At 43.2% G+C, this 21035-nt stretch overlaps 1 protein-coding gene across 4 annotated transcripts in view; it reads right to left on the bottom strand.

Moving 5' to 3' along the window:
* The window catches only part of USP10 (ubiquitin specific peptidase 10), a 78328-nt gene extending 62224 nt beyond the window's left edge, over positions 1–16104 (bottom strand). For all 4 annotated transcript variants that reach the window (XM_030581383.1, XM_030581385.1, XM_030581384.1 and 1 more), the window contains exon 1: positions 15982–16104. In XM_030581383.1, the coding sequence (XP_030437243.1) occupies positions 15982–16002 (21 nt within the window). In that variant the 5' untranslated portion in view covers positions 16003–16104. The remainder of the gene's footprint in view (positions 1–15981) is intronic.
* Between the last annotated feature and the right edge of the window lie 4931 nt (positions 16105–21035).

The following is a 21035-nucleotide window of genomic DNA, read 5'->3' as shown; positions in this document are numbered from 1 at the left end:
GATGAGATCTACCAATTCTAAAAGCCTGAAAGATATGGTGACTAGAAACATCAGTCCAATTCAGTCACTACACATAATACTTATTTTATTTAAGTGTGTGTGTTAGTTTTAAATGCAAACATATTTTGATAAACTTGTTTTTCTCTTACGTACCTAGCACTTTCAAGGTAGTTTTATTTAACTAATAAAAACAACTTTTAAATGGCCTAAATAATCTAATAAACTTCTTATCTTATAATCAGTGCAATATCATTATCTACTGCACATTTACTAATGTGCATTTACAAATCCTTTGTCTAATTTTAAATGGCCCAAAAGATGGGGGTTTTACTACTTCCCTTGGGAGAAAATTCCACAGTCTAAGAGCAGATCTGGGATTCTCTCTCCCTTAAACATGTAGCAAATGCCTATTTGTTAAACACTGACAGACCTATAAACCTAGACAAGACTTTTTGGTCTCTACCATCCCGGACAAGCATGGAGCCCACAGAGTTCTGGGCTACTATCATAAATGTTGCAAATACAAGACACACAATTCTCCTGTGTTTGTAGACCATCAGGAAGTATTTCAACAACTTGGGCTATGAGGATTTCTTCTAGGACAGTTTGCTGAGGGACACAGTGAAAAACAATTCAAGGTTGTTGGTGGCATTCTGGAACAGCTGCAAACGGTGAAGAGCCACTTCTGGGCCCAAGAAATGAGCACTGACTGGTGGGATCGCACCACAATGCATGTTTGGGATGACAAGACATAGGTGCAGGTGCATAAATTCCGAATGTGAAAGGCCAAATGCTGAATCAGTGCCCCGAGCTCGCCCCAGCCCTTCAGCACAGAGATACCTTCGTAAGAGCTACACTGAAAGTGGAGAAGTGAGTGACAATCACACTCTGGAAGCTTGAAACATCAAATTGCTACCAGTCAGTGGGAAATAATATTGGAATTGGAAAATTCACTGTGGGGTTCATTGTCATGTGAGTAGTTAGCAGGAGACGATTAACATGGCTATGCAGGATTGTGACTCTCACCAATGTGCAAGACACAGTGGATGGATGTGAGCAATGGGGTTTCCAAACTATGGTAAGGCAACAGATAGAATCAGAATATCAGGGTTGGACGGGACCACAGGAGGTCATCTAGTCCAACCCCCTGCTCAAAGAAGGACCAATCCCCAACTAAATCATCCCGTCCAGGGCTTTGTCAAGCCTGACCTTAAAAACCTCTAAGGAAGGAGATTCAACCACCACCCCAGGTAACCCATTCCAGTGCTTCACCACCCTCTCCTAGTGAAAACGTTTTTTCCTAACATCTAACCTAAACCTCCCCCACTGCAACTTGAGACCATTACTCCTTGTTCTGTCATCTGCTACCATTGAGAACAGATCCATCCTCTTTGGAACCCCCTTTCAGGTAGTTGAAAACAGCTACCAAATCCCCCCTCATTCTTCTCTTCTGCAGAATGAACAATCCCAGTACCCTCAGCCTCTCCTCATAAATCATGTGCTTCAACCCCCTAATCATTTTTATTGCCCTCCGCTGGACTCATTCCAATTTTTCCACATCCTTCTTGTAGTGTGGGGCCCAAAACTGGACACAGTAGTCCAGATGAGGCCTCACCAATGCCAAACAGAGGAGAATGATCACGTCTCTAAATCTGCTGTCAATGCTCCTACTTATACAGCCCAAAATACCATTAGCTTTCTTGGCAACAAGGGCACACTGTTGACTCATATCCAGCTTCTTGTACATTGTAACTCCTAGGTCCTTTTCTACAGAAATGCTGCCTAGCTGCTCGGTCTGTAGTCTGTAGCAGTGCATGGAATTCTTCTGTTTTAAGTGAAGGACTCTGCACTTGTCCTTGCGGAACCTCATCAGATTTCTTTTGGCCCAATCCTCTAATTTGTCTAGGTCCCTCTGTATCCTATCCTTGCCCTCTAGCGTATCTACCACTCCTTCCAGTTTAGTGTCATCTGCAAACTTGCTGAGGGTGCAGTCCACGCCATCCTCCAGATCATTAATGAAGATATTGAACAAAACCAGCCCCAGGACCAACCCTTGGGGAATTCCACTTGATACTGGCTGCCAACTAGACACAGAGCCATTGATAGCTACCCATTGAGCCTGATGATCTAGCCAGCTTTCTATCCATCTTATAGTTCATTCATCCAGCCCATACTACTTTAACTTGCTGGCAAAAATAATGTGGGAAACCGTACCAAAAGCTTTGCTAAAGTAAAGGAATAACACGTCCACTGCTTTCCTCTCATCCACAAAGCCAGTTATGTCATCACAGAAGGCAATTAGGTTAGTATAGCATACATACCCCTCATTTTGGCACCAGCCCAAGTACATCAACAGAAAATGCTACTTTTCTATGGTTTTGCAAACATTGGTGGCTGCTCGGGAAAGAGGAAAATGTGCGCATCTTTAAAAATACAGGACTGTTCTGAAAGCTGCAAGCAGGGACACACTTCCCAACCATCAGATTACCACTGGCAATAATCAAATGCCAATAGTGACTCTGGGGGACTCAGCCAACCCCTTTCTCATGAAGCCCTACACTGGTCGTCTCGAGAGTACCAAGGAAAGATTCAACTATTAGTTCTGCAGGTGCCAAATGACTATTCAATGTGATTTTGGTAAACTGAAGGGCCGCTAGCAGTGTTTACTCACTAGACTGAATCTCAGGGAGAAAAATAGACCAGTGGTTATAGCTACATGTTGCCTCCTGAATAATGCATGAGAGGCAAAAGAGGGAACGCTGCCAATAGGGTGAAAGTGGAGAAGCTGTGTGTGAACTTGGAACAGCCAAACACAAGGGGTATTACAAGAGCTCAACATGGAGCTATGCAGTTGAGGGAGGCTTTGGAAGAGCACTTTAACAGTCAGCCACAGTAATGTTCTATGCTGGAGGGTTTTCTGAACCTGGAGCTTTGAGTGCTGCTAAGAATTCTGGGGTGCTTGCTGTACATTTACAAACCATTGTTGGGTGTTTTCCTGAAGCTATGAATTCTGTGGTGCTGTTTCCTTTGACCATTGCTATGCATTCTGCAATATCTGTTGTGAACTAGTAAGATAATTTGATTTTCCAAAAATAGAACTTTATAGAGTGGGAAAAAGTGCAGAAAAAAATCAGTGTGCAACCAAAAAAAAAACAAACAAAAAAAAAACCCACACCGGCCAATGTTATACAAGTTTTTAACATAACTGAACATAGTGAAAATTTAAAATTAGAGAAGAAGTGGGCACGCATTCATCTGAGTACACAAAGATAGTTCATTGTGGCTACACATGCACCAGTTGTGGTTCTCACAGGTCAGTGTATGTGAAGCTGTGGCCTTCCTTGATGTCCTCCGGAGAGGAGTGGTAGGGATAAGAATGCACCCCATGTTAAGTTGAGTGGATAGGCAGCAGCAAGCATGGAGTACTCCAAGAACAGCAGAGAGTGGAGGATTTCTGGACCTGCAGGCCAAGCAAGGTCTGCAGCAGTGGAGTGTGCTGCCTTAGAAGCCCCATTATGTCCTGCTGCATCTCGCTCTCCTTGTGTTGCTGGGACTCCTAGGTCTTTTTCCTGTCCTGTCTTTCTCCATGCTGACAGATATACTGGCCCTCCAAGTCCTGAGTTTACAGTTCGATGCAGCACTGGCTTTCAGAATCTCAAAGAACACGTCCTCCCTAGTCCTCTTCTTTCTCATCCTCAGGGCCAGGTGTTTTGCAGGCATAGAGGGGGCACCCCTCAAGGCAGCCATGCCAGAAGCTGCTGATAAAAACAGACATACGTACCATTGGATTTACAGTCACAAGGGAAAGGGGAAAGTTTCAAATCTCCTTTCCCTTATTTCCATAAACAATTTTAATAAGAAACGCTTATTGACACTTCAGTTTTGGAGCAACCCAACACAGCACTGCTCTCTAGCCCCAGCCATGATAAGTATGTCTCCCAGCAGCAAGGGGAAGGATTTTCTATTACATGAAGCTATACAATTTTGGTCCCTATTGCATGGGTATGAGTATAGGGCAATAGCACTAAATACTGGCACTATTTTTCATAGGTGGTGGTGATTTTAGCTGATCTCCCACTCTCGAGGGTGACAGAGACACATAGAACACAGCCGCTACTGACATCTCAAAGCTGCCAGGCCCCATATGCTGCTAGCCAGTTTACTGCAATGTTGCCAGACAAACACTGCAGAGTGGTGTGAGAAACTATCCTACTGAGGAGGGAGAAATAAGGTAGACATCCCTAGTAACCTTTGGGAAAAAAATGCAAAATGTCTACATGAAAGTTTAATCAAGATCTCTCAAGAGATAAAAGGAATATCCCTATGTACATAACCAGCTTCACATTCCTCTAGCCCCAACTCACTCAACAGGGGAATAAAAAACAGATGCCAACTTTGCTTCTGTTTGTGGTTCCTCTACCTCTTCTTGTAGAAGTAAAAGAATTTGATGGATGGGCACCATCTTTACATTTAAATACTATAAGGAAAAATGCATGCACAGAATTACCAGAGTTCCTTTCCCTTTCATCAGGCTCATTTGCACCTGCCTAGCAGAACTGGCTAATCTGTGGATGAATCTCAAATAGGTCTTGGCTTGCTGTATGGCTAGAGTCCCCCACCGCATCTTTTCCCATCTCAGCCCTGGCTGTTAATGGCAGGAGTCTCTGTCTCAGGGCCTTCCAACATATCCACGGTGCTCTGCAGGATGCGACTGGGGTCTCTGTCAAGTATGGCATGCAGTTCCTTATAGCAGTGGCAGGTCTGCAGCACAGCACAAGAGCTACGTGGAATTGTGACAAAACTCCTTTACCTTCATACAACATTGCTGCTGATCCCTGTCATACTCCTTTGCCTGCATTCCCTGTACAATCTGTTTGTAGATGTCAAAGTTTCTATGGCTGGGCTGCAGCTGTGCTTGACACAGCCTCTTTTCCTCACAGGTCCAGGAGTGTAGACATGGCCTGAGTACGTGGCTGGGCAGTTGCACACAACAAAGGTGAGCTGCGAGGTGTGCTCAGCAAAGTGAGAAATCATGAAAAAGCATTTTGAAAACACACAAGGAACTTAAAGAGGGAGCAATTTCCAGTCTCTAGCCCCTGGGAAGCCGAGTTTTAAAATGTGATCAGAATGATCACTATCACAGGGGATGGGGCATGCTAGGACATCTGCTGGAGGACAGGTAGGGTCGACAGATTATGCAGCATCTATACTTTCACTGTGTCAACCTCAGTAGGTTGAGCATGGCTCTGCGCCATTCAGGAAGGTGGTTTTACTGGCTTGCTGTAGAAGGCCTCTTACATCGGCCAGAGGCAAATTTGAGCATAGACACATGCACAAATAGACTTACACAAAGTGACTTATGTCTACCTAACACTGTAGTGCTGAAGGCCTAACTATTTTGTAACTTATTGGCATATTAAACTCCTTTGTTTTTCTTACAGCAATTTATTTGTCTTGAGATCTTTTTAGTCCATTCTGCACATTCCAATAAGAATATAAGAGTGGAGAAAACTAGATTTCGGAAACGTGAGACAACTCAGTTTATCATCTTCATCAAGTTTAACTTCTCTTCCTTTCCTCTGAAACTAAATGAACTTACTATGATGGTGAACTCTAAAATGCTACCAGTGGTAAAATAGCACAATGCTCCAAAACCATAAATCAGATTTCTGGAGATTTTAATCTTACTATTGTGAAGTCAGCATAGTCCTCACTTAGAAATAGTACATATTAGCCAGCACATTAATGGAACAGAGTACTGGTGTGACTAAGTGTTTTCTCCTGTGGTTTCAAATCCATTTCTAAAAAAATAAATTAAAAATTAAAAAAATTAAAACACTAGTAAAATCTGTAGATATTTCATAAGCAGCAGTACAAGAATTACTCACATTGTTACTTACACAATACTAGTTCAAGTAGTTGGAGGATATTAACTAAACCAGTGGTTCTCAAACTATTGTTCTAGTGACCTCTTTCACATAGCAAGTCTCTGAGTGCGATCCCCCTCATATAAATTAAAAACATTTGTTTATATATTTAACACCATTATAATGAGGGAGGAGAAGCGGGGTTTGGTGTGGAGGCGGAGAGCTCATGACCCCCTATGCAATAACCTTGCGATTCCCTGTAGGGGTCCCAACCCCCAGTTTGAGAATTCCTGAACTAAATTAACAAGGCTTCAGTGAATAAGAACTTTTTTCCTGATTTCATGCTTGCCAATCACTATGTCCCACTTTTGACTGCTCCCGAAGTATATGGGATGTGTTGAACCTTGTGCTTAAACTCATTTTAGAAAAGTTATTTTCTGGCCTTCATGAGATGAGAAAATGCCTACAATTAATATACAACCTAACATTTTAAACAGTGGCTATCATGCAAAAAGTCATTATGAAGCACTGTCAAACAACATACAAAGCATGGCGGGCAAAGTCTTGCTTAAACACTTATGGCTCCAAACTGTTGCTGCAACTTGTGCAATAAATTGATCACAGTGAAGTCTTTCCAGGACAATCAAGATATTCCCAAGCTGTGGAGTGGAGCACTTGCTGGTGGCCCACAGAAAGCCAAGCGACACATACTGCTGGCTCTATTTCCAGCTATTAAACCGGCACAAGATACAGCTTCAAATATGGTATACTTTCCTAATAACACTTCTCTATGTCTGCTGTAGTAGCCACCAGATATTATGCCATCATGAGCCAAAGGGGATGTCATCCACAGAAATACAAAGGAACAGGAGATCGATCAGACTCTCTCTGTACTAAAATGTAGACCACACAAGCAAAGAGGTCAGTCTGACAACGTCAGCTCTGATCACAAACTGTTTTCCCTGGTCACACTTGGGTTGGAAGAGATAGGCAAGGCAAAGCTGGCTGACTGGAAGGTTGGAGAGAGTGTGTTGTCGGCACTATGTAATCCATTCTGATTGCTAGTCCACTCAGAGGTGACGAAAAATGAAACCCCAGTGTGCCTTAAACTGTACTTGTGCACTGTTTGAAAGATTTATAACATGAAAAAAGTAAGAATAGGGATGTGACAGCTATAGCCCAAAGACGACTTTTGATGGGAACTACATGAAGTGAAAATCAATTGAAAGAATACTTTCAGAATAACTTAATTAGCACTACTTTCTTTACTTTAACTACACTGCTTTCATGGTTGATATCAGTAACAATCCTTTGGAATTTTTATTCTGCAGCTAAAGTCAGACCCCAGCAATGATAACAACAACCCTTTATGGCCTCTATATAATAACGACAAGTACTAATCATGATAACATGTTCATTATCTTTACCCTAACTAACAAAGCAAACTTGGGTGAGTAGGCTCTTGGCAACATTAAGGTATCTCAGATTGGTAAACTCTTCTTTTGGAGGCGCCTTACACAGGCAGATCCCTAGCAAAATTGGATTATTAAGTAGGAGAGGTGACCATCATAATCCAATTTTGTTTGTGAATAGAACACAAACTTGCCAAGACAGAGAATGGGACTTGGGTGACTAAGGGCTTGTCTACATCACAAATTGCAGCGCTGGTGAGGGGGTTACAGAGCTGCAACTTAGGAGGTGTACACATCTGCAGGGCATCACCAGTGCTGCAACTCCCTGTTTGCAGTGCTGGCCGTACTCCCGTTTTGTCTCGGGTGTAGAGGATCCAGCGCTGGTGATCCAGCGCTGGTAATCAAGTGTAGACACTTACCAGCGCTTTTCTTGACCTCCGTGGAATAAGCAGGTATCCCAGCATACCTGAGGAAGCGTCTGGTAATCAAGCAGGTCTCCTTCCCCGGTTTGCAGGGGGGTTCGGGGAACGCGAGAGCAAACCGCGGCGAAGCTGGTCTCCTTTCCCGGTTTGCTCTCGCGTTCCCCGAACCCCCGTGCAAGCAGGTCTCCTTCCCTGCGGTTTGCAGGGGGGTTCGGGGAACGCGAGAGCAAACCGCGGCGAAGCTGGTCTCCTTCCCCGGTTTGCTCTCGCATTCCCCGAACCTCCGTGCAAGCAGGTCTCCTTCCCTGCGGTTTGCTCTCGCGTTCCCCGAACCCCCCTTGAAGCCGCCCAACAGCGCTGCAGTGTGGCCACATCTAACACCACTTGCAGCGCTGGTTGCTGTAAGTGTGGCCACTCTGCAGCGCTGGCCCTATACAGCTGTACTAATACAGCTGTAACAACCAGCGCTGCAAAATTGTAGATGTAGACATACCCTATGCCAATTTTACTCTTACAGTTTTACTTTTTATATTCTGAAACTGGACTATTCCTCTCCACTCTTGTATGGTTTTATTATGTACTTTATTTTGTTGTTGTTGCTTTTAATCCCAAGAAGTTGCCAGTAAAATTAGTTCTTTCCTACTAAAACACAAATACAAAAATATGTTTAAATGATCATGTAAATAATGTATGAATATTTATTTTCTGTCTTAAGCGCTATTCGTCAAGGGTGGATGGGAAAAACTAATTTAAATGATCTATAACTTTCATTTGATTTTCAATACACCTTACATTAGGATTTTACTTCAATGAATAGTAATAGATCACACACCAGAAATTCAAATAGGAATGCATTAATTTTTTTTGGAGGAGACAAGGGGTGAGAGGGAGTGAGGAGTGAGACAAGGGGTGAAAGGAGACCAGTGTCACTTTCCATTCTACAGGAGCATCATTTCTCACTTTCTTTTACTACCAGTCCAATTAGAAACCACTACTAGAGGCAGCATGGTCCAGTGGATAGGGCACTGGACTGGGACTCAAAGAGATCCAGATTCTATCCCCAATTCAGCCATTAACCTGCTATACTACAAGACACTTTACCACTATATGCCTTTGTTTCCGACGTCCACCTTAAAATTAAGTAATTCACTTTTTCTCCCTCTCTTCACTCCACCCCATGCCCTTTCTAGAATAATCTGGCACTTTTATAACATGCAGAAATTTACAAACCTCACTTCCCTTTGTTTGCATTCTGCTCCCATTACCTCCTGCCTTTCAAGACTGGAAGGGAGGCTGGCTCTGAAACTGTCCCCCTATTCCAGACCTGTACTGGGCCAGGCAATTGGTCAAAAAACAATTGAGGGCAGAAGAAAAGTGTGCTTGTGTAGCGAAAATTGAATCCTGCAGCACAGGATCTATGCCTCGGGGCAAAGGAAAATGTGGTGGCTTTAAAAACAAAAGTGTACGTTTCTGGTAACCACATACTGAATTTGAAGCCTTGAATAAGTTTGTATTAATATTTTGTTAAACTGTTAAAAATAAAAGCATGATGTGGATAAGCAATCTTTAAGTTTCACAATATGTAAAGATCAATGCTCTGCCTACGGCAAAACACTAAATTATACATCATGGTAACAGCCTTTTTTCAATAGATATTGCTTTAGATTGAAAAATGTTTTAATGTCTGCAGAGAAACCTGCACCAGGAGTTTTCAACACCATGATTTTCACCACAAATAAGTTCTCTTTTTCTGTGTGCCAAGGACGTACAGCTTCTTTACTTCTAATATGAATAGTAACAATGCTGGTAAATCCATGACAAATATGTAGCTTTCAATGTGAAAACAACAGAGTTAAGAGGAGATGCTCTGACTTTGTGAAATTACTGCAGTAAATTGTAAGTGATGTATGAAATGAAAAATCCTTTCCACTGCCCTCAGGAAATACAGGTCGCACTGCATTATTACTATGGTTCTAGGATATTTAGCCTAGTTCCAACAAAACAATACCCTAAAAAGCATCTACCATGCACACTATTATTGGAGGGAAATCAATCCTTTAATACGTTTTTTAAAATGTTTCCCCACACATTATCTTTAGGGGAAGCTTGGAAACTATAATTTTTTATACTGAGAGTTTTCCTATAACATTCTTCTGCTCCCTCTTTTTGAAGACCTTCAGATCCTCTTCCCCACTTTAAAAGAATTTAAACATTAAATAAACTTATGGTACTTTTTCCCCCCTTATCCAAAGTGATAATGTTGCCCTAGTGCTGTACATGAAGATCACAACAATCAACTCAAATGAATTACCCAAATATTCAAACTAGTGGCAGCAGACAGAGGTGCACAGGTAACAAGATACAACACTGAGGGCTTGTCTACATCAGAAAGTTGCAGCGCTGGTGAGGGAGTTACAGCGCTGCAACTTTGAAGGTGTACACATCTGCAGGGCACCACCAGCGCTGCAACTCCCTGTTTGCAGCGCTGGCCGTACTCCCGTTTTGTCTCGGGTGTAGAGGATCCAGCGCTGGTGATCCAGCGCTGGTAATCCAATGTAGACAGTTACCAGCGCTTTTCTTGACCTCCGTGGAAGGAGGAAGCCTCTGGTAATCAAGCTGGTTTCCTTTCCCGGTTTGCTCTCTCGGTCCCGGAGCCACCCAGCAAACCGCAGGGAAGGAGACCTGCTTGCTCGGGGTTCCGGGACCGAGAGAGCAAACCGGGAAAGGAAACCAGCTTCGCCGCGGTTTGCTCTCTCGGTCCCGGAACCCCGAGCAAGCAGGTCTCCTTCCCTGCGGTTTGCTGGGTGGCTCCGGGACCGAGAGAGCAAACCGCGGCGTTCCCGGTTTGCTCTCTCGGTCCCGGAGCCAGCCAGCAAACCGCAGGGAAGGAGACCTGCTTGCTCGGGGTTCCGGGACCGAGAGAGCAAACCGGGAAAGGAAACCAGCTTCGCCGCGGTTTGCTCTCTCGGTCCCGGAGCCACCCAGCAAACCGCAGGGAAGGAGACCTGCTTGCTCGGGGTTCCGGGACCGAGAGAGCAAACCGCGGCGAAGCTGGTTTCCTTTCCCGGTTTGCTCTCTCGGTCCCGGAACCCCGAGCAAGCAGGTCTCCTTCCCTGCGGTTTGCTGGGTGGCTCCGGGACCGAGAGAGCAAACCGCGGCGTTCCCGGTTTGCTCTCTCGGTCCCGGAACCCCGAGCAAGCAGGTCTCCTTCCCTGCGGTTTGCTGGGTGGCTCCGGGACCGAGAGAGCAAACCGCGGGGAAGCTGGTTTCCTTTCCCGGTTTGCTCTCTCGTCCCGGAACCCCCCTTGAAGCCGCCCAACAGCGCTGCAGTGTGGCCACATCTAACACCACTTGCAGCGCTGGTTGCTGTAAGTGTGGCCACTCTGCAGCGCTGGCCCTATACAGCTGTACTAATACAGCTGTAACAACCAGCGCTGCAAAATTTTAGATGTAGACATGGCCTGAACTGCAGACTGGCAATCCTTTTAAAGTTTATTATCTGAATTCCAAAATAGCTGGGCCAATCCCCATTATCAAAATAAAAGATAGCTACAGAACAGAAAACTATTATTGATTTCAAATTAAATTTTAACAATGCATATTATGACAATGATTCCACAACCACACCCTCCTTAGATTATAAACTATATGGAACAAAGAATGTGTCTTATGCTTCATTTACAAAGCCCATGTAAATTTACATCACTGCTTACATGATTAATAACTACAACCAGCGTCACTTTCACAGAATGTTAAACACTTATTTCAAATTCTCCTACACTACAAAATAAAAATCCACAGTAGACTCTGGGCATCCTTGACAATCTCTTAAAAATACACAACAGTATAAACAGAATTTTAATAAGCCCCAAGACAATCTTACCCACCTCCATATAAGCAAGGGAGAAAAACAGAGGCCTTGCAGCATGCTCTGAAGGTTAACAAACTTGGGCTATTTCAAGCTCCAGAGAAGTAGAGAACTCCAAGATACAATGGAGTTGTTAGGATCAGATGCAAATAAACTAGGTATTAAGACTGCTGAATCTAATAATCAAACACAGTGCTGTGCTTCATTAGCGCAATAACTCTTAACTAATTTTAACAAACAAGTCTATACAGTTAAACTTTGAATAAATTAACAATAACTGATTTATACAAAGTTATATCTTTTAAGTAATCTAAAACAGTATAATCCTATTATACTATTTAGACAAAATGGGGGGGGAAGGTTCTACCCCTTCTCTCCTTCCTTCGCCCACCCCAGAAAACACTGACCCATCACTGGTAATATCACCCAAAACGTCTGTACAGTCCTATTCACTAGAATAAAACACTAGTAATTACACAGACCAGAAATAGGGATTTCTAATCCTAATTTTAAAATGTATCAAATATGTCATGAGGCTTTTCCACTATGAAGTACCTTTGTTCTGTACAATGTTCCTTAATTCTAAATTGTATGTTAAATGGTCACAAATAAAGCATTTCCACTAAGAAGAAAAACTGCAGTTCTAGCATGAGTAATTCTTTGTAAATGAACATCTACATTGCTGAAATGGCAGTAAAGTGACAAACGACTATAATCCAATGGCCAAAGGCCAGCAAGTTCTATTACAAACAGATTTGTCTGTTTTATATGACACAGCATGCTGCACATGTATCACAACAAATAGAAACTGAACAGCATACTTTCCCCATGTGCAAAAGCATCACTTTCCCCCCTCTTCAACTGTAAAACTACTTTTAATCATAACATGAATGGAGGTGGCAGTGTGTCTAAGCAACAAACAGGCTCCCTAAACTGACACTACAAAAATCATTAAATAAGCAAACTGCAGTAGCAATTCTAAAAAAAGGTCTGAATCAGTACTGTGGTCTAGAATTTTTTTTGGAAGGGGGGCAAGCAGACTGAAAAAAAGTTACAAATTTTCCTTCTAGGTACCTGTGTGGCACTAAATTAATCTTGTCAAAGAACAAATAAGCAAGAAATGATTCATCCCACTTTTGTATCTCTTTGCCCATTTAATTTGTTTATTTAGGTTTATGCAGGAAGTTTGTCATATAACTAATTCTACCTAAGAGATAAAAGAAACAAACAAATAGGAACCGTTCCTAGCGTTCATGACTAGCAGTGTGTATTAATACTTCCAATAAAGAAACTTCCAACATTTGCTGAAGAATGAAAATGGTTTTATTTTAAGAGTAGGATTTTTTAAGCTTTCTTAATGTAACATAGTTTCAAAAACACAGCTAATGTTAAAACAAAGCTTAATACCTGTAATAGGACTCAAGCAGTGATGCAACAGGTTTATCTCAAGTTCTGTCTTTGAAGAGAGAAAAAAAAACTAATAGATTTTAAATGTGCTCAGAAGTACACACCCATAAGTATAGTAGAGTGATAGGAGTGTTTAAGTGTCTGATTAAAATGATTATGAAACAGCTTCATTAAATAAAAAGCCCAAAGTGATGAGTATATTTGACTTATATTGGGATATTCTGAAATGCATTTTGTACAGCATGTTGTCAAAACTGTCATTTCAAGATACTCCTTTCAAAAGTCATGTACTATCACTTCAACAGAAATAAAAATACAGTAAACATGGAATTAAAGCCAAGTGTATTCACTTTCTCCACTCCATTAAAGTTAAACTTTCTGGATGATATTGCTCTACTGAAAACAGACTGCATGTTTCATGGATCCCAAAACAGCCATAAAGAAGTAGAATAACTTTTCCTTGGAGACAAATATTTCTCCATCAAGATAAACAAATTTAGTTCATAGCCACATGAAAAAATAAATGCTTTTACACCTTTACTGGGTCTCGTCACAGAATCATAGAATATCAGGGTTGGAAGGGACCTCATCTAGTCCAATCCCCTGCTCAAAGCAAGACCAATCCCCAGACAGAGTTTTGCCCGGAACCCTAAATGCCCCCCTCGAGGATTGAACTCACAAACCCTGGGTTTAGCAGGCCAATGCTCAAATCACTGATGGTATGCACATAATGTGTTAAAAAATTAGCAATGTGGTATAGTCTCATACTAATAGACAAGTCCTATCAAAACATACTCTCACTCCATTTCACTCTAATATTGTCTCAACTTAAAATTATTTAAAAAAAATAACAAAAAATCCACATCTACATCTAAAATTGCATTTCCACACACAAAAATACACACCACAAATATGTACAGAACTTTCTCTCTTCAGGTTCCACTTTTGGGAAATGCAGTCCTGAAGATGCCTTCATAAATTTCTTTTCTCCCAAATAATATTCTCTTCCTACTTTGGCAGTTAAAGCATGCCTTCCTACAATACTATCAATCACTGACACCTACAGTGATACCAAAATAAAAACAATATGCAGAACTGGATTATAACAGCACATGGTCAGAGATTTATGCAAAAATTTTTAAAAACTAGACTATCTTCAGGAATAATGTAAGTGACAGTGAATAAACAAATATCAGCATATGACAATTGTAAAGTGCCAAGATGATTGATTTAAAAAAAATCTGCAAGTTTATTTTCTGAAGGATACACAAACTTCAGTCCTGATCCTGTAAAGACTTACATGCTTCACTTTATCTACAGAATAGTTGCATTAACAGTAGTACTACCCACAGTTGGTTAAATGGCCTTGAAGATACTCACTGTGAAAAGTGTATATTAGAAAAAGAGCAAAGCTGCATGTATAATCCTCTCTAACTGCTACAACATAAACGTAAGTTATCAGTTGTGTGCTTTTTCATTACAGAAGAAAGATAGAGACTTAATGAACTAAACATCAATACAAAAAATATCTGTCATTCTCCATCAAGAAAGTCTGAATTTCTGTCTTTTGCACTGCATCTGGATAATCATCACACAAAATACTGCTTATTTTACTCACTTGGGGATGGGGTAGAAGAGAGTCCAAAAAACTTTAAAGCTTAACTTTGAGTTTCTCTCAATTTTCATTATGGTAGGTGTTGTAGTCTGTCTGTTCAAGATCATATACTGATCACTTGAGAAACAAAACCACATTAATTCCCATAGACTGCTTACAGTGGAAGTTAAAGGTAAGAAACTCTGTAGCCATTATTTTTTTTATAAATATTAAAACCAAATGAACAGGCCACAAAAACTAATTGCCTCCAGCACTCAAGGGTCCACAAAAACAGCTCTCTCAAAAATCAAGCCTGACAAGTACACCTCAGTAGTTTTGATCAAGTATATTCCTGGCTTTAAAAAACAAACAGAAGAAAAAAAAAAAAACAGCCATCACCATTAATGCACTACTTTTACTATATATAAACACTTTGATGAATGACTTTCAGAAAAACATGCTACACAACTAATGCATTATAACGTTGCTCTAGACACTTTCATTTTCAGAAAATATTTTTCTCAACTAGTAAAACAGCATACTACTATTATTTGTATTATGCCTAATCTGATCAAATATAAAACTTTGTTTTTTAAAATACACATCTGCCAATGCAGCATATTTATTCCCCACTTCTTTGATTGGGAACAAAACTTGCACACACAAAGAAATTGTCCCATTCAATCATTTGCCCTTTTTTTTTTTTTTTTTAAACACACTGGACATTGGACCAAAGAATCAAGCCTCATGTGCTAACTTTGCTTCAAGTTCTAACTTTCATGCAAAAGCTCCCAGAAATGCAGGATTTTTATTCCATGCATAGCTATCTTGGTTGGCTGATCACACACACATCCCAAATGCCGGATTTTTATTCCCTGCACTGACACCTTGGCTGGTTGATCTCACACACACACACACACACACGGGTTTTCACACACATCGCAGCGCATGTTAATCTCGTTCCACAGCCCTTTGCAGCATCGTGCACTGAGGTTTGTTTGGGAAGAGGGGAAAACCCAAATCGATCCCCAAACTCCTTATTCCCTTCCCATCACAGAATCACTCCCCCCCCCCACGCAAAGGCTTGGAGGGAGGAGGAATCACCACATCCCGCAAAGGACACCCAAGAGGCCGCCCGTTCCCCGCACCAACCCGCAGTGAAACCCCGGCGATTAAGGGCCAGGATCCCTTCCCCCCCACCAGGGGCTGCCGGGATGGAGGCGCTGCCGCCCCCCCAGGGGGGCTCAGGGCCCGCCGGGCCCCTGAGGAGATTCAATGAGGCTGCAGAATCACCCTGGGCCTAGTCCCGGGCAGCATGCTTCCCCTGGGCCGGCGGGGCCCAGGAGCCCCCCAGGGCCGGGCACGGCTCCCCCGCCACCCCCCGCCCGGCGGGCCCCGCGCTGGGCAGTACCTGGGCGCTGTTTAAGGCCATGGCGCCCGCGCTTCAATGGGGAGCTCGGCGTCCGCTCGGCTCCTCACGCTGCTGCCCCCGCCGCCGCCATCTTCTCTCTCGCGCACACACACCGCCGGGCGGGCAGGCGGTCACCAGGGCGCCTGCGCGCAGCTCGCCTCGCCGGCAGGGGGAAGGGCTCTGCGCCTGCGCGCAGCCCGGGAAGGGGGTGGGCCCTGCAGAGTAGCTGAGCCAGCGGGAGAGCGGGGTGGGAGTGGGTGAGGGATGGAGGAGGGGAGGGATGGAGCTGGCCTGGGGGCTTTGGGCCTCTCTCTGGCCCAGAGGCCCATTGATTGCAAGGGATCCAGCCTGATCTGCCTTCCTCTGAGGGGACGCAGGATGGCTACACAGAGCGCCCCCCCCGCACCCCTTGGGAGTGAACGGGGCTGCAACAGAGACAGCCTCACAACCCCCTCCCTCATCCCAAGTGCACGTTAATGGCAGCAGGGCTGATGCTCTGCCCTTTAAGCTTCATACATGTCAGCAGTTGGGCTGCCCTGAGGTACAGGTGCACAGTCCCAGCTGGCCACTGGAGATCTCTCTGTCTCTGTAGTTGTCACATGTTCCACCGCTGGGAGAATTCTGCCTGGGTCAGGCTGACTCAGCCTTCTGCAAGGTTGCTGGCATTGGCAAGATGTTTGTGGGTCTTAAGTTCTAGCCCAGGTCCCAGGAAGTGTCACCTCACGGCAGCCGCCTTTCATTCAGTTGTATCACCCAGTGATGGGAGCTGTTTGCTCAGCTGGAAAAACTCAGAAATATGATGTTTCTATTAACCACAAACTACCAGTGTAGACAAGCCATTTATGCACGGTATAAAATCAGTTCCTCAGTGAAAGCAATATATCTTCAATGTGTTAATAAAGAACACACACAATTTGCATTCATAATGGCAGTACAAAAGGTTGCCTCCAAGAAATTTAAGTCTTTATACTTTGGTAAGTGACCGTTACAACCACTGCTGCAACCTACCAATGTTTTTAGCTGTGACTTTACTGGTCAGACAGTTCATTTCTAAAGCTTCCCCACCCCAAATACAAATGTCTTTTAAAATATTTCAGAAAGAGTCACATCATCTGCTTCACTTCTCAATGTTTTCCATGCTGGGACCCTTCGCTCATTTAGTAACATGGGACAGGCAGAGTGGTCACAACCTCCACTATTGCCAACGCTTCAGTTTTATTGAAAATCTTTTGCTTATTAAGACCTAGCTCATAAATTCATGTTATTACTTGAGAATCTCAGCTTTATTAACAAAATAAAAAGAAAAGTAAGTTTCTAAACTTCATGTCACAGAGAAAAGTTTGAAAATATGGGACCCTAAAGCCTCAAACATCAGAAAGGAAATTAAAACAACTCAAAATTTGTATTTGACAAAAAAAATCAAATATTTAGGACAATTTCATGATGTCAAGGGAGCTGATTCATGCTTTTTGAATGCCTGAGGTTGGCAATACTTCAACCTCCAGGTTGAGAGTCCACAGTATACTTCACTAATTAGTCCATCAGTGTGATATGTTTATTTTGCTCTATATTTGTTCTTTTAAAAAAAAATCTTGCTGTACCGTACAAAGGCACAGCTGGAGTTAGAGTCTGACAGTGAAAAAAAACTATGAATGTCTTGCTATGATCAAACCTATGATTGTTTGTTTTTCAGAGAAAAGGCAATATTGGGGGGGGGTTGAGGGGAGGGCTAAGAAAAATATAGGGGGGTGTAGTGAAGGGAAAGGAGACATTCATGTTGGGCTTTTCTTCTGCGTACAGATTATTAATTTTGAGTGAGCTCACCCAATTCTCTTCCAGCTGAAATTAAATTAAAAAAACAACAATCAAAAAATAAATCTGCCCTTTTTTACCTGAATAGAAGTCTGTATCAAGCATGGAAATATCTGACTCTTAGGAAGGTTTGTGATTTTGCTTTAAGCTAAAGCTTTCTTTTAAGGAGGTCACTGCAAATGAAAAGTGTTCCTCATCCACTCTGCTTTTGGTAACACAGTTTACCCCAACCTATTTAAAATGAAGTTGCGCTCAAGGCATTTGCTAATATATTGGCATTTGCAATGCTAGGAAATCTCACAGCTTAATTTCTTAGGCCATGTCTACACTAGCAAACATACAGCGACACAGCTGTACTGATGCAGCTGTGCCGTTGTAAGATCACTTGTGTAGCCACTCTATGCCAACAAAAGAGAGCTCTCCTGTCGACATAATAAAACCACCCAAACAAGGAGCAGTAGCTATGTCGGCGGGAGAAGCTCTTCCGCCAACATAGCACTGTGCACATGAGCGCTTTATGCCGGCAAAACTTATGTTGCTCAGAGGGGTGTTTTTTCACACCCCTGAGCAACATAAGTTTGCCAACATAACTGGCAATGTAGACATGGCCTTACTGAATAATTGTTCTGGGTTTTTTTTTCTGTCACACACCCTGTCTCCACCATTCCCTCTCTTGTTTTTGGGAAGCGTAGCTCTTCTGTCTCAAACTGAGAGAAGCAGAAGTATTAAAATCTTAACAAAATAGCTGCTATTGTTTTGGGCATTACATATGGTAAAATAAAACACCAATGGGTGTTTAGTTTACAGAGAGAATTATGGACTACTACCCGCAGGAAACTCATCTAGTTGAAGGCAGGATTCACTTCAGCATAGAGTACTACCTCTCATAAACTGCTAGTATTTGTTAAGAAAAGGCTGAGTGTATAGTGTTCTACAGTAGGGTGCCACCCACATGAACTTTGAATAACGAATTAAAAGCAATTGTTGATGGGAGAAAATTGGAGTGTGGCTAAAAAAAAGTGATGCAAGATGCGAAGGAGTCAGAACTGAACTCCAGCCTTTAAAACATTGTAGCAAGCGGATTTTGTGGGAAAGCGTGGGATATTTATAAAAAAAGTAATGTTTGTAACTAGAGACACTCCTGCAATGTTCTAGAAGTGTGCAGTTCAAAACCTTGTTGAACCATAGTCAGAGGTTAAATCTTACAGCAAGAATATAGAAGATTACTTTGACTGACACCAATTCCTGGTAGGCTAATGGGGACCAAGTCTAACCAATCACTAATTCAGGATGCCTATGTTGAGTGGGATCCACAAAGGTACTTCAGTGTTGCAACACTGAACCTCCCAGAGCCTACCTTTTAGGCACCTAGAACATCATAGGAACAACACAGAGATCCACAATACCAAATTAGGTGCCTAGGCTCCCTATACAATGAACAGTGATAGGGGAGAAATGGGTGCTTAAGAATGTAACCCACATAAAGCCAGTGTGCTGGGCACAGAGTTACCTAATCCAGTCAAAGGGTCTCAGAGATGCCAACCAGAGGGTGTGTGCTAAGCTTCACCCCTCTCTCTGAGATAAGTGTAGATCTGCCTTTAGGCACCTAAGACAATCAAACGTATGTCGCTCAGGGATCTGAAAAAGACACCCCCTTGAAAGACTCCAGTTACAGAGACCCAAGCGCTGTCCACTCCGACCCTATGTCAGCATGAGATGCTCTCCTGCCGACTTAGATCCCCCCTCTTGCAGAGGTGAAGTAATTGTGCAGATGGGAGATCACTCTCCAGTCGGCATAGAGCATCTTTGCCAGACGCGCTACAGCAGTCTCCAGCACCTTCTAGTGTAGACCAGCCCTGAACTTAGTGATCCACTAGTGAATGGAAACCAGTCACTTGGAGTCAGACGGGCTTAGGCACCTAAGGTTTTCTTGCAGGAATGAGTTAGGAGCCTGCTGTGCTCCAAACAAAACGGCAAGAGGAGGAGGTGATACCACTGGCACCCACTTTATACCTTTCAGCCCAGTGGTCAGAGTACTCACCTGGCATATGGGAGACCTAGATTCTATTCCCCCCTCTCTGTCAGAAGGGGAGAAAGGATTTGAATAGAGGTCTCTCCCACCTCTCGGGAGAGTTCTTTAATCACTGGGCTATATGATATTCTCATGTGGGGTTCCCTTGAAAGCTGTTCCATTGTGGAAGAGGGATTGGAGCAGGGGAACTGGACCCAAGGTGTCCCATCTACCAGCCCTAGTCCGGAGACTACAGTCATTCTCCCTCACTCTCTTTGTCTCTGGCCAAATGACTGCTCCATTGTGGATAAATACTTAGGGCTTCTCTCCACTTCAGTGTACCTATGCTGACAGCAGGGGTTCACTCACCAACAGGAGGGGTCCCTGACAGACAGTAGCTAAATTGACTGGAAAATCCTTCTGTCAATCCAGTGCTGTCTATAGCGGGGATTAGGCGGTTTAACTACCTGTGGATTTTTCACACCCCTGAGCAAGGTAGCTGGGTTGACCTAACTTTTTAGACCACACCTAAGTCAGGCCAATCTTGCTGCACCAATCAGTGTTTCATTATTGAACTACAGTGGAACAGCTTCAACGGGAAGATTGAGGGAGCCTCTCCCATCCCCCACCCCCCGAAGAATATCCCATAGCTCAGTAGCAGAGAACCTTCCCAGGAGGTGGGAAACCCCTGCTCAAATCCTTGCTTCCCCCTGGCAAAGAGGTGGGAATTGAACCTGAATCTCCCACATCCCACACAAGTGCTCTAACCACTGGAGTAAAAGAAGTCATAAAGGTAGGTGGGCAGATTGTGAATGGGACCCAATCCAATAGAAGGCGTTTGAGCATGCCGACTGGATTGAGCCCTGCACTCCGCTTAGGCAGATGACTGCCTATCTTCCCCCTGAAGAAGAGCTCTGTGTAAGCCTGAAAGCATGTCTCTCTCACCAACAGAAGTTGGTTCAATGACAGGTATTTCCTCACCACCTTCTCTCTTTCTATCTTCCCCCAGTTCGTGAATTGCTCTGGGGCTCAGGTGGGAAATAGGCATCAGGATGCCTAGAGGGAGGTATTAGTGTGCATGCCCAGAGGCAGGAACAGAGGTACCTATATGTTTTGGAGGCGCCAGAACTGGGATTAAGTACTTAAGTATGAGTTTTAGGCATCTAAATATCTTTGTGGCTCTCAACTATTATGCTTATGATAGTCTTCGGTTCTAAAGCATCATATAATG

Source organism: Gopherus evgoodei, chromosome 12, assembly GCF_007399415.2.
Source record: "Gopherus evgoodei ecotype Sinaloan lineage chromosome 12, rGopEvg1_v1.p, whole genome shotgun sequence".
NCBI lineage: Eukaryota > Metazoa > Chordata > Testudines > Testudinidae > Gopherus > Gopherus evgoodei.
The sequence above is the reverse complement of the archived record's forward strand: the minus strand, read 5'-3'. Positions and strand labels throughout refer to the sequence as shown.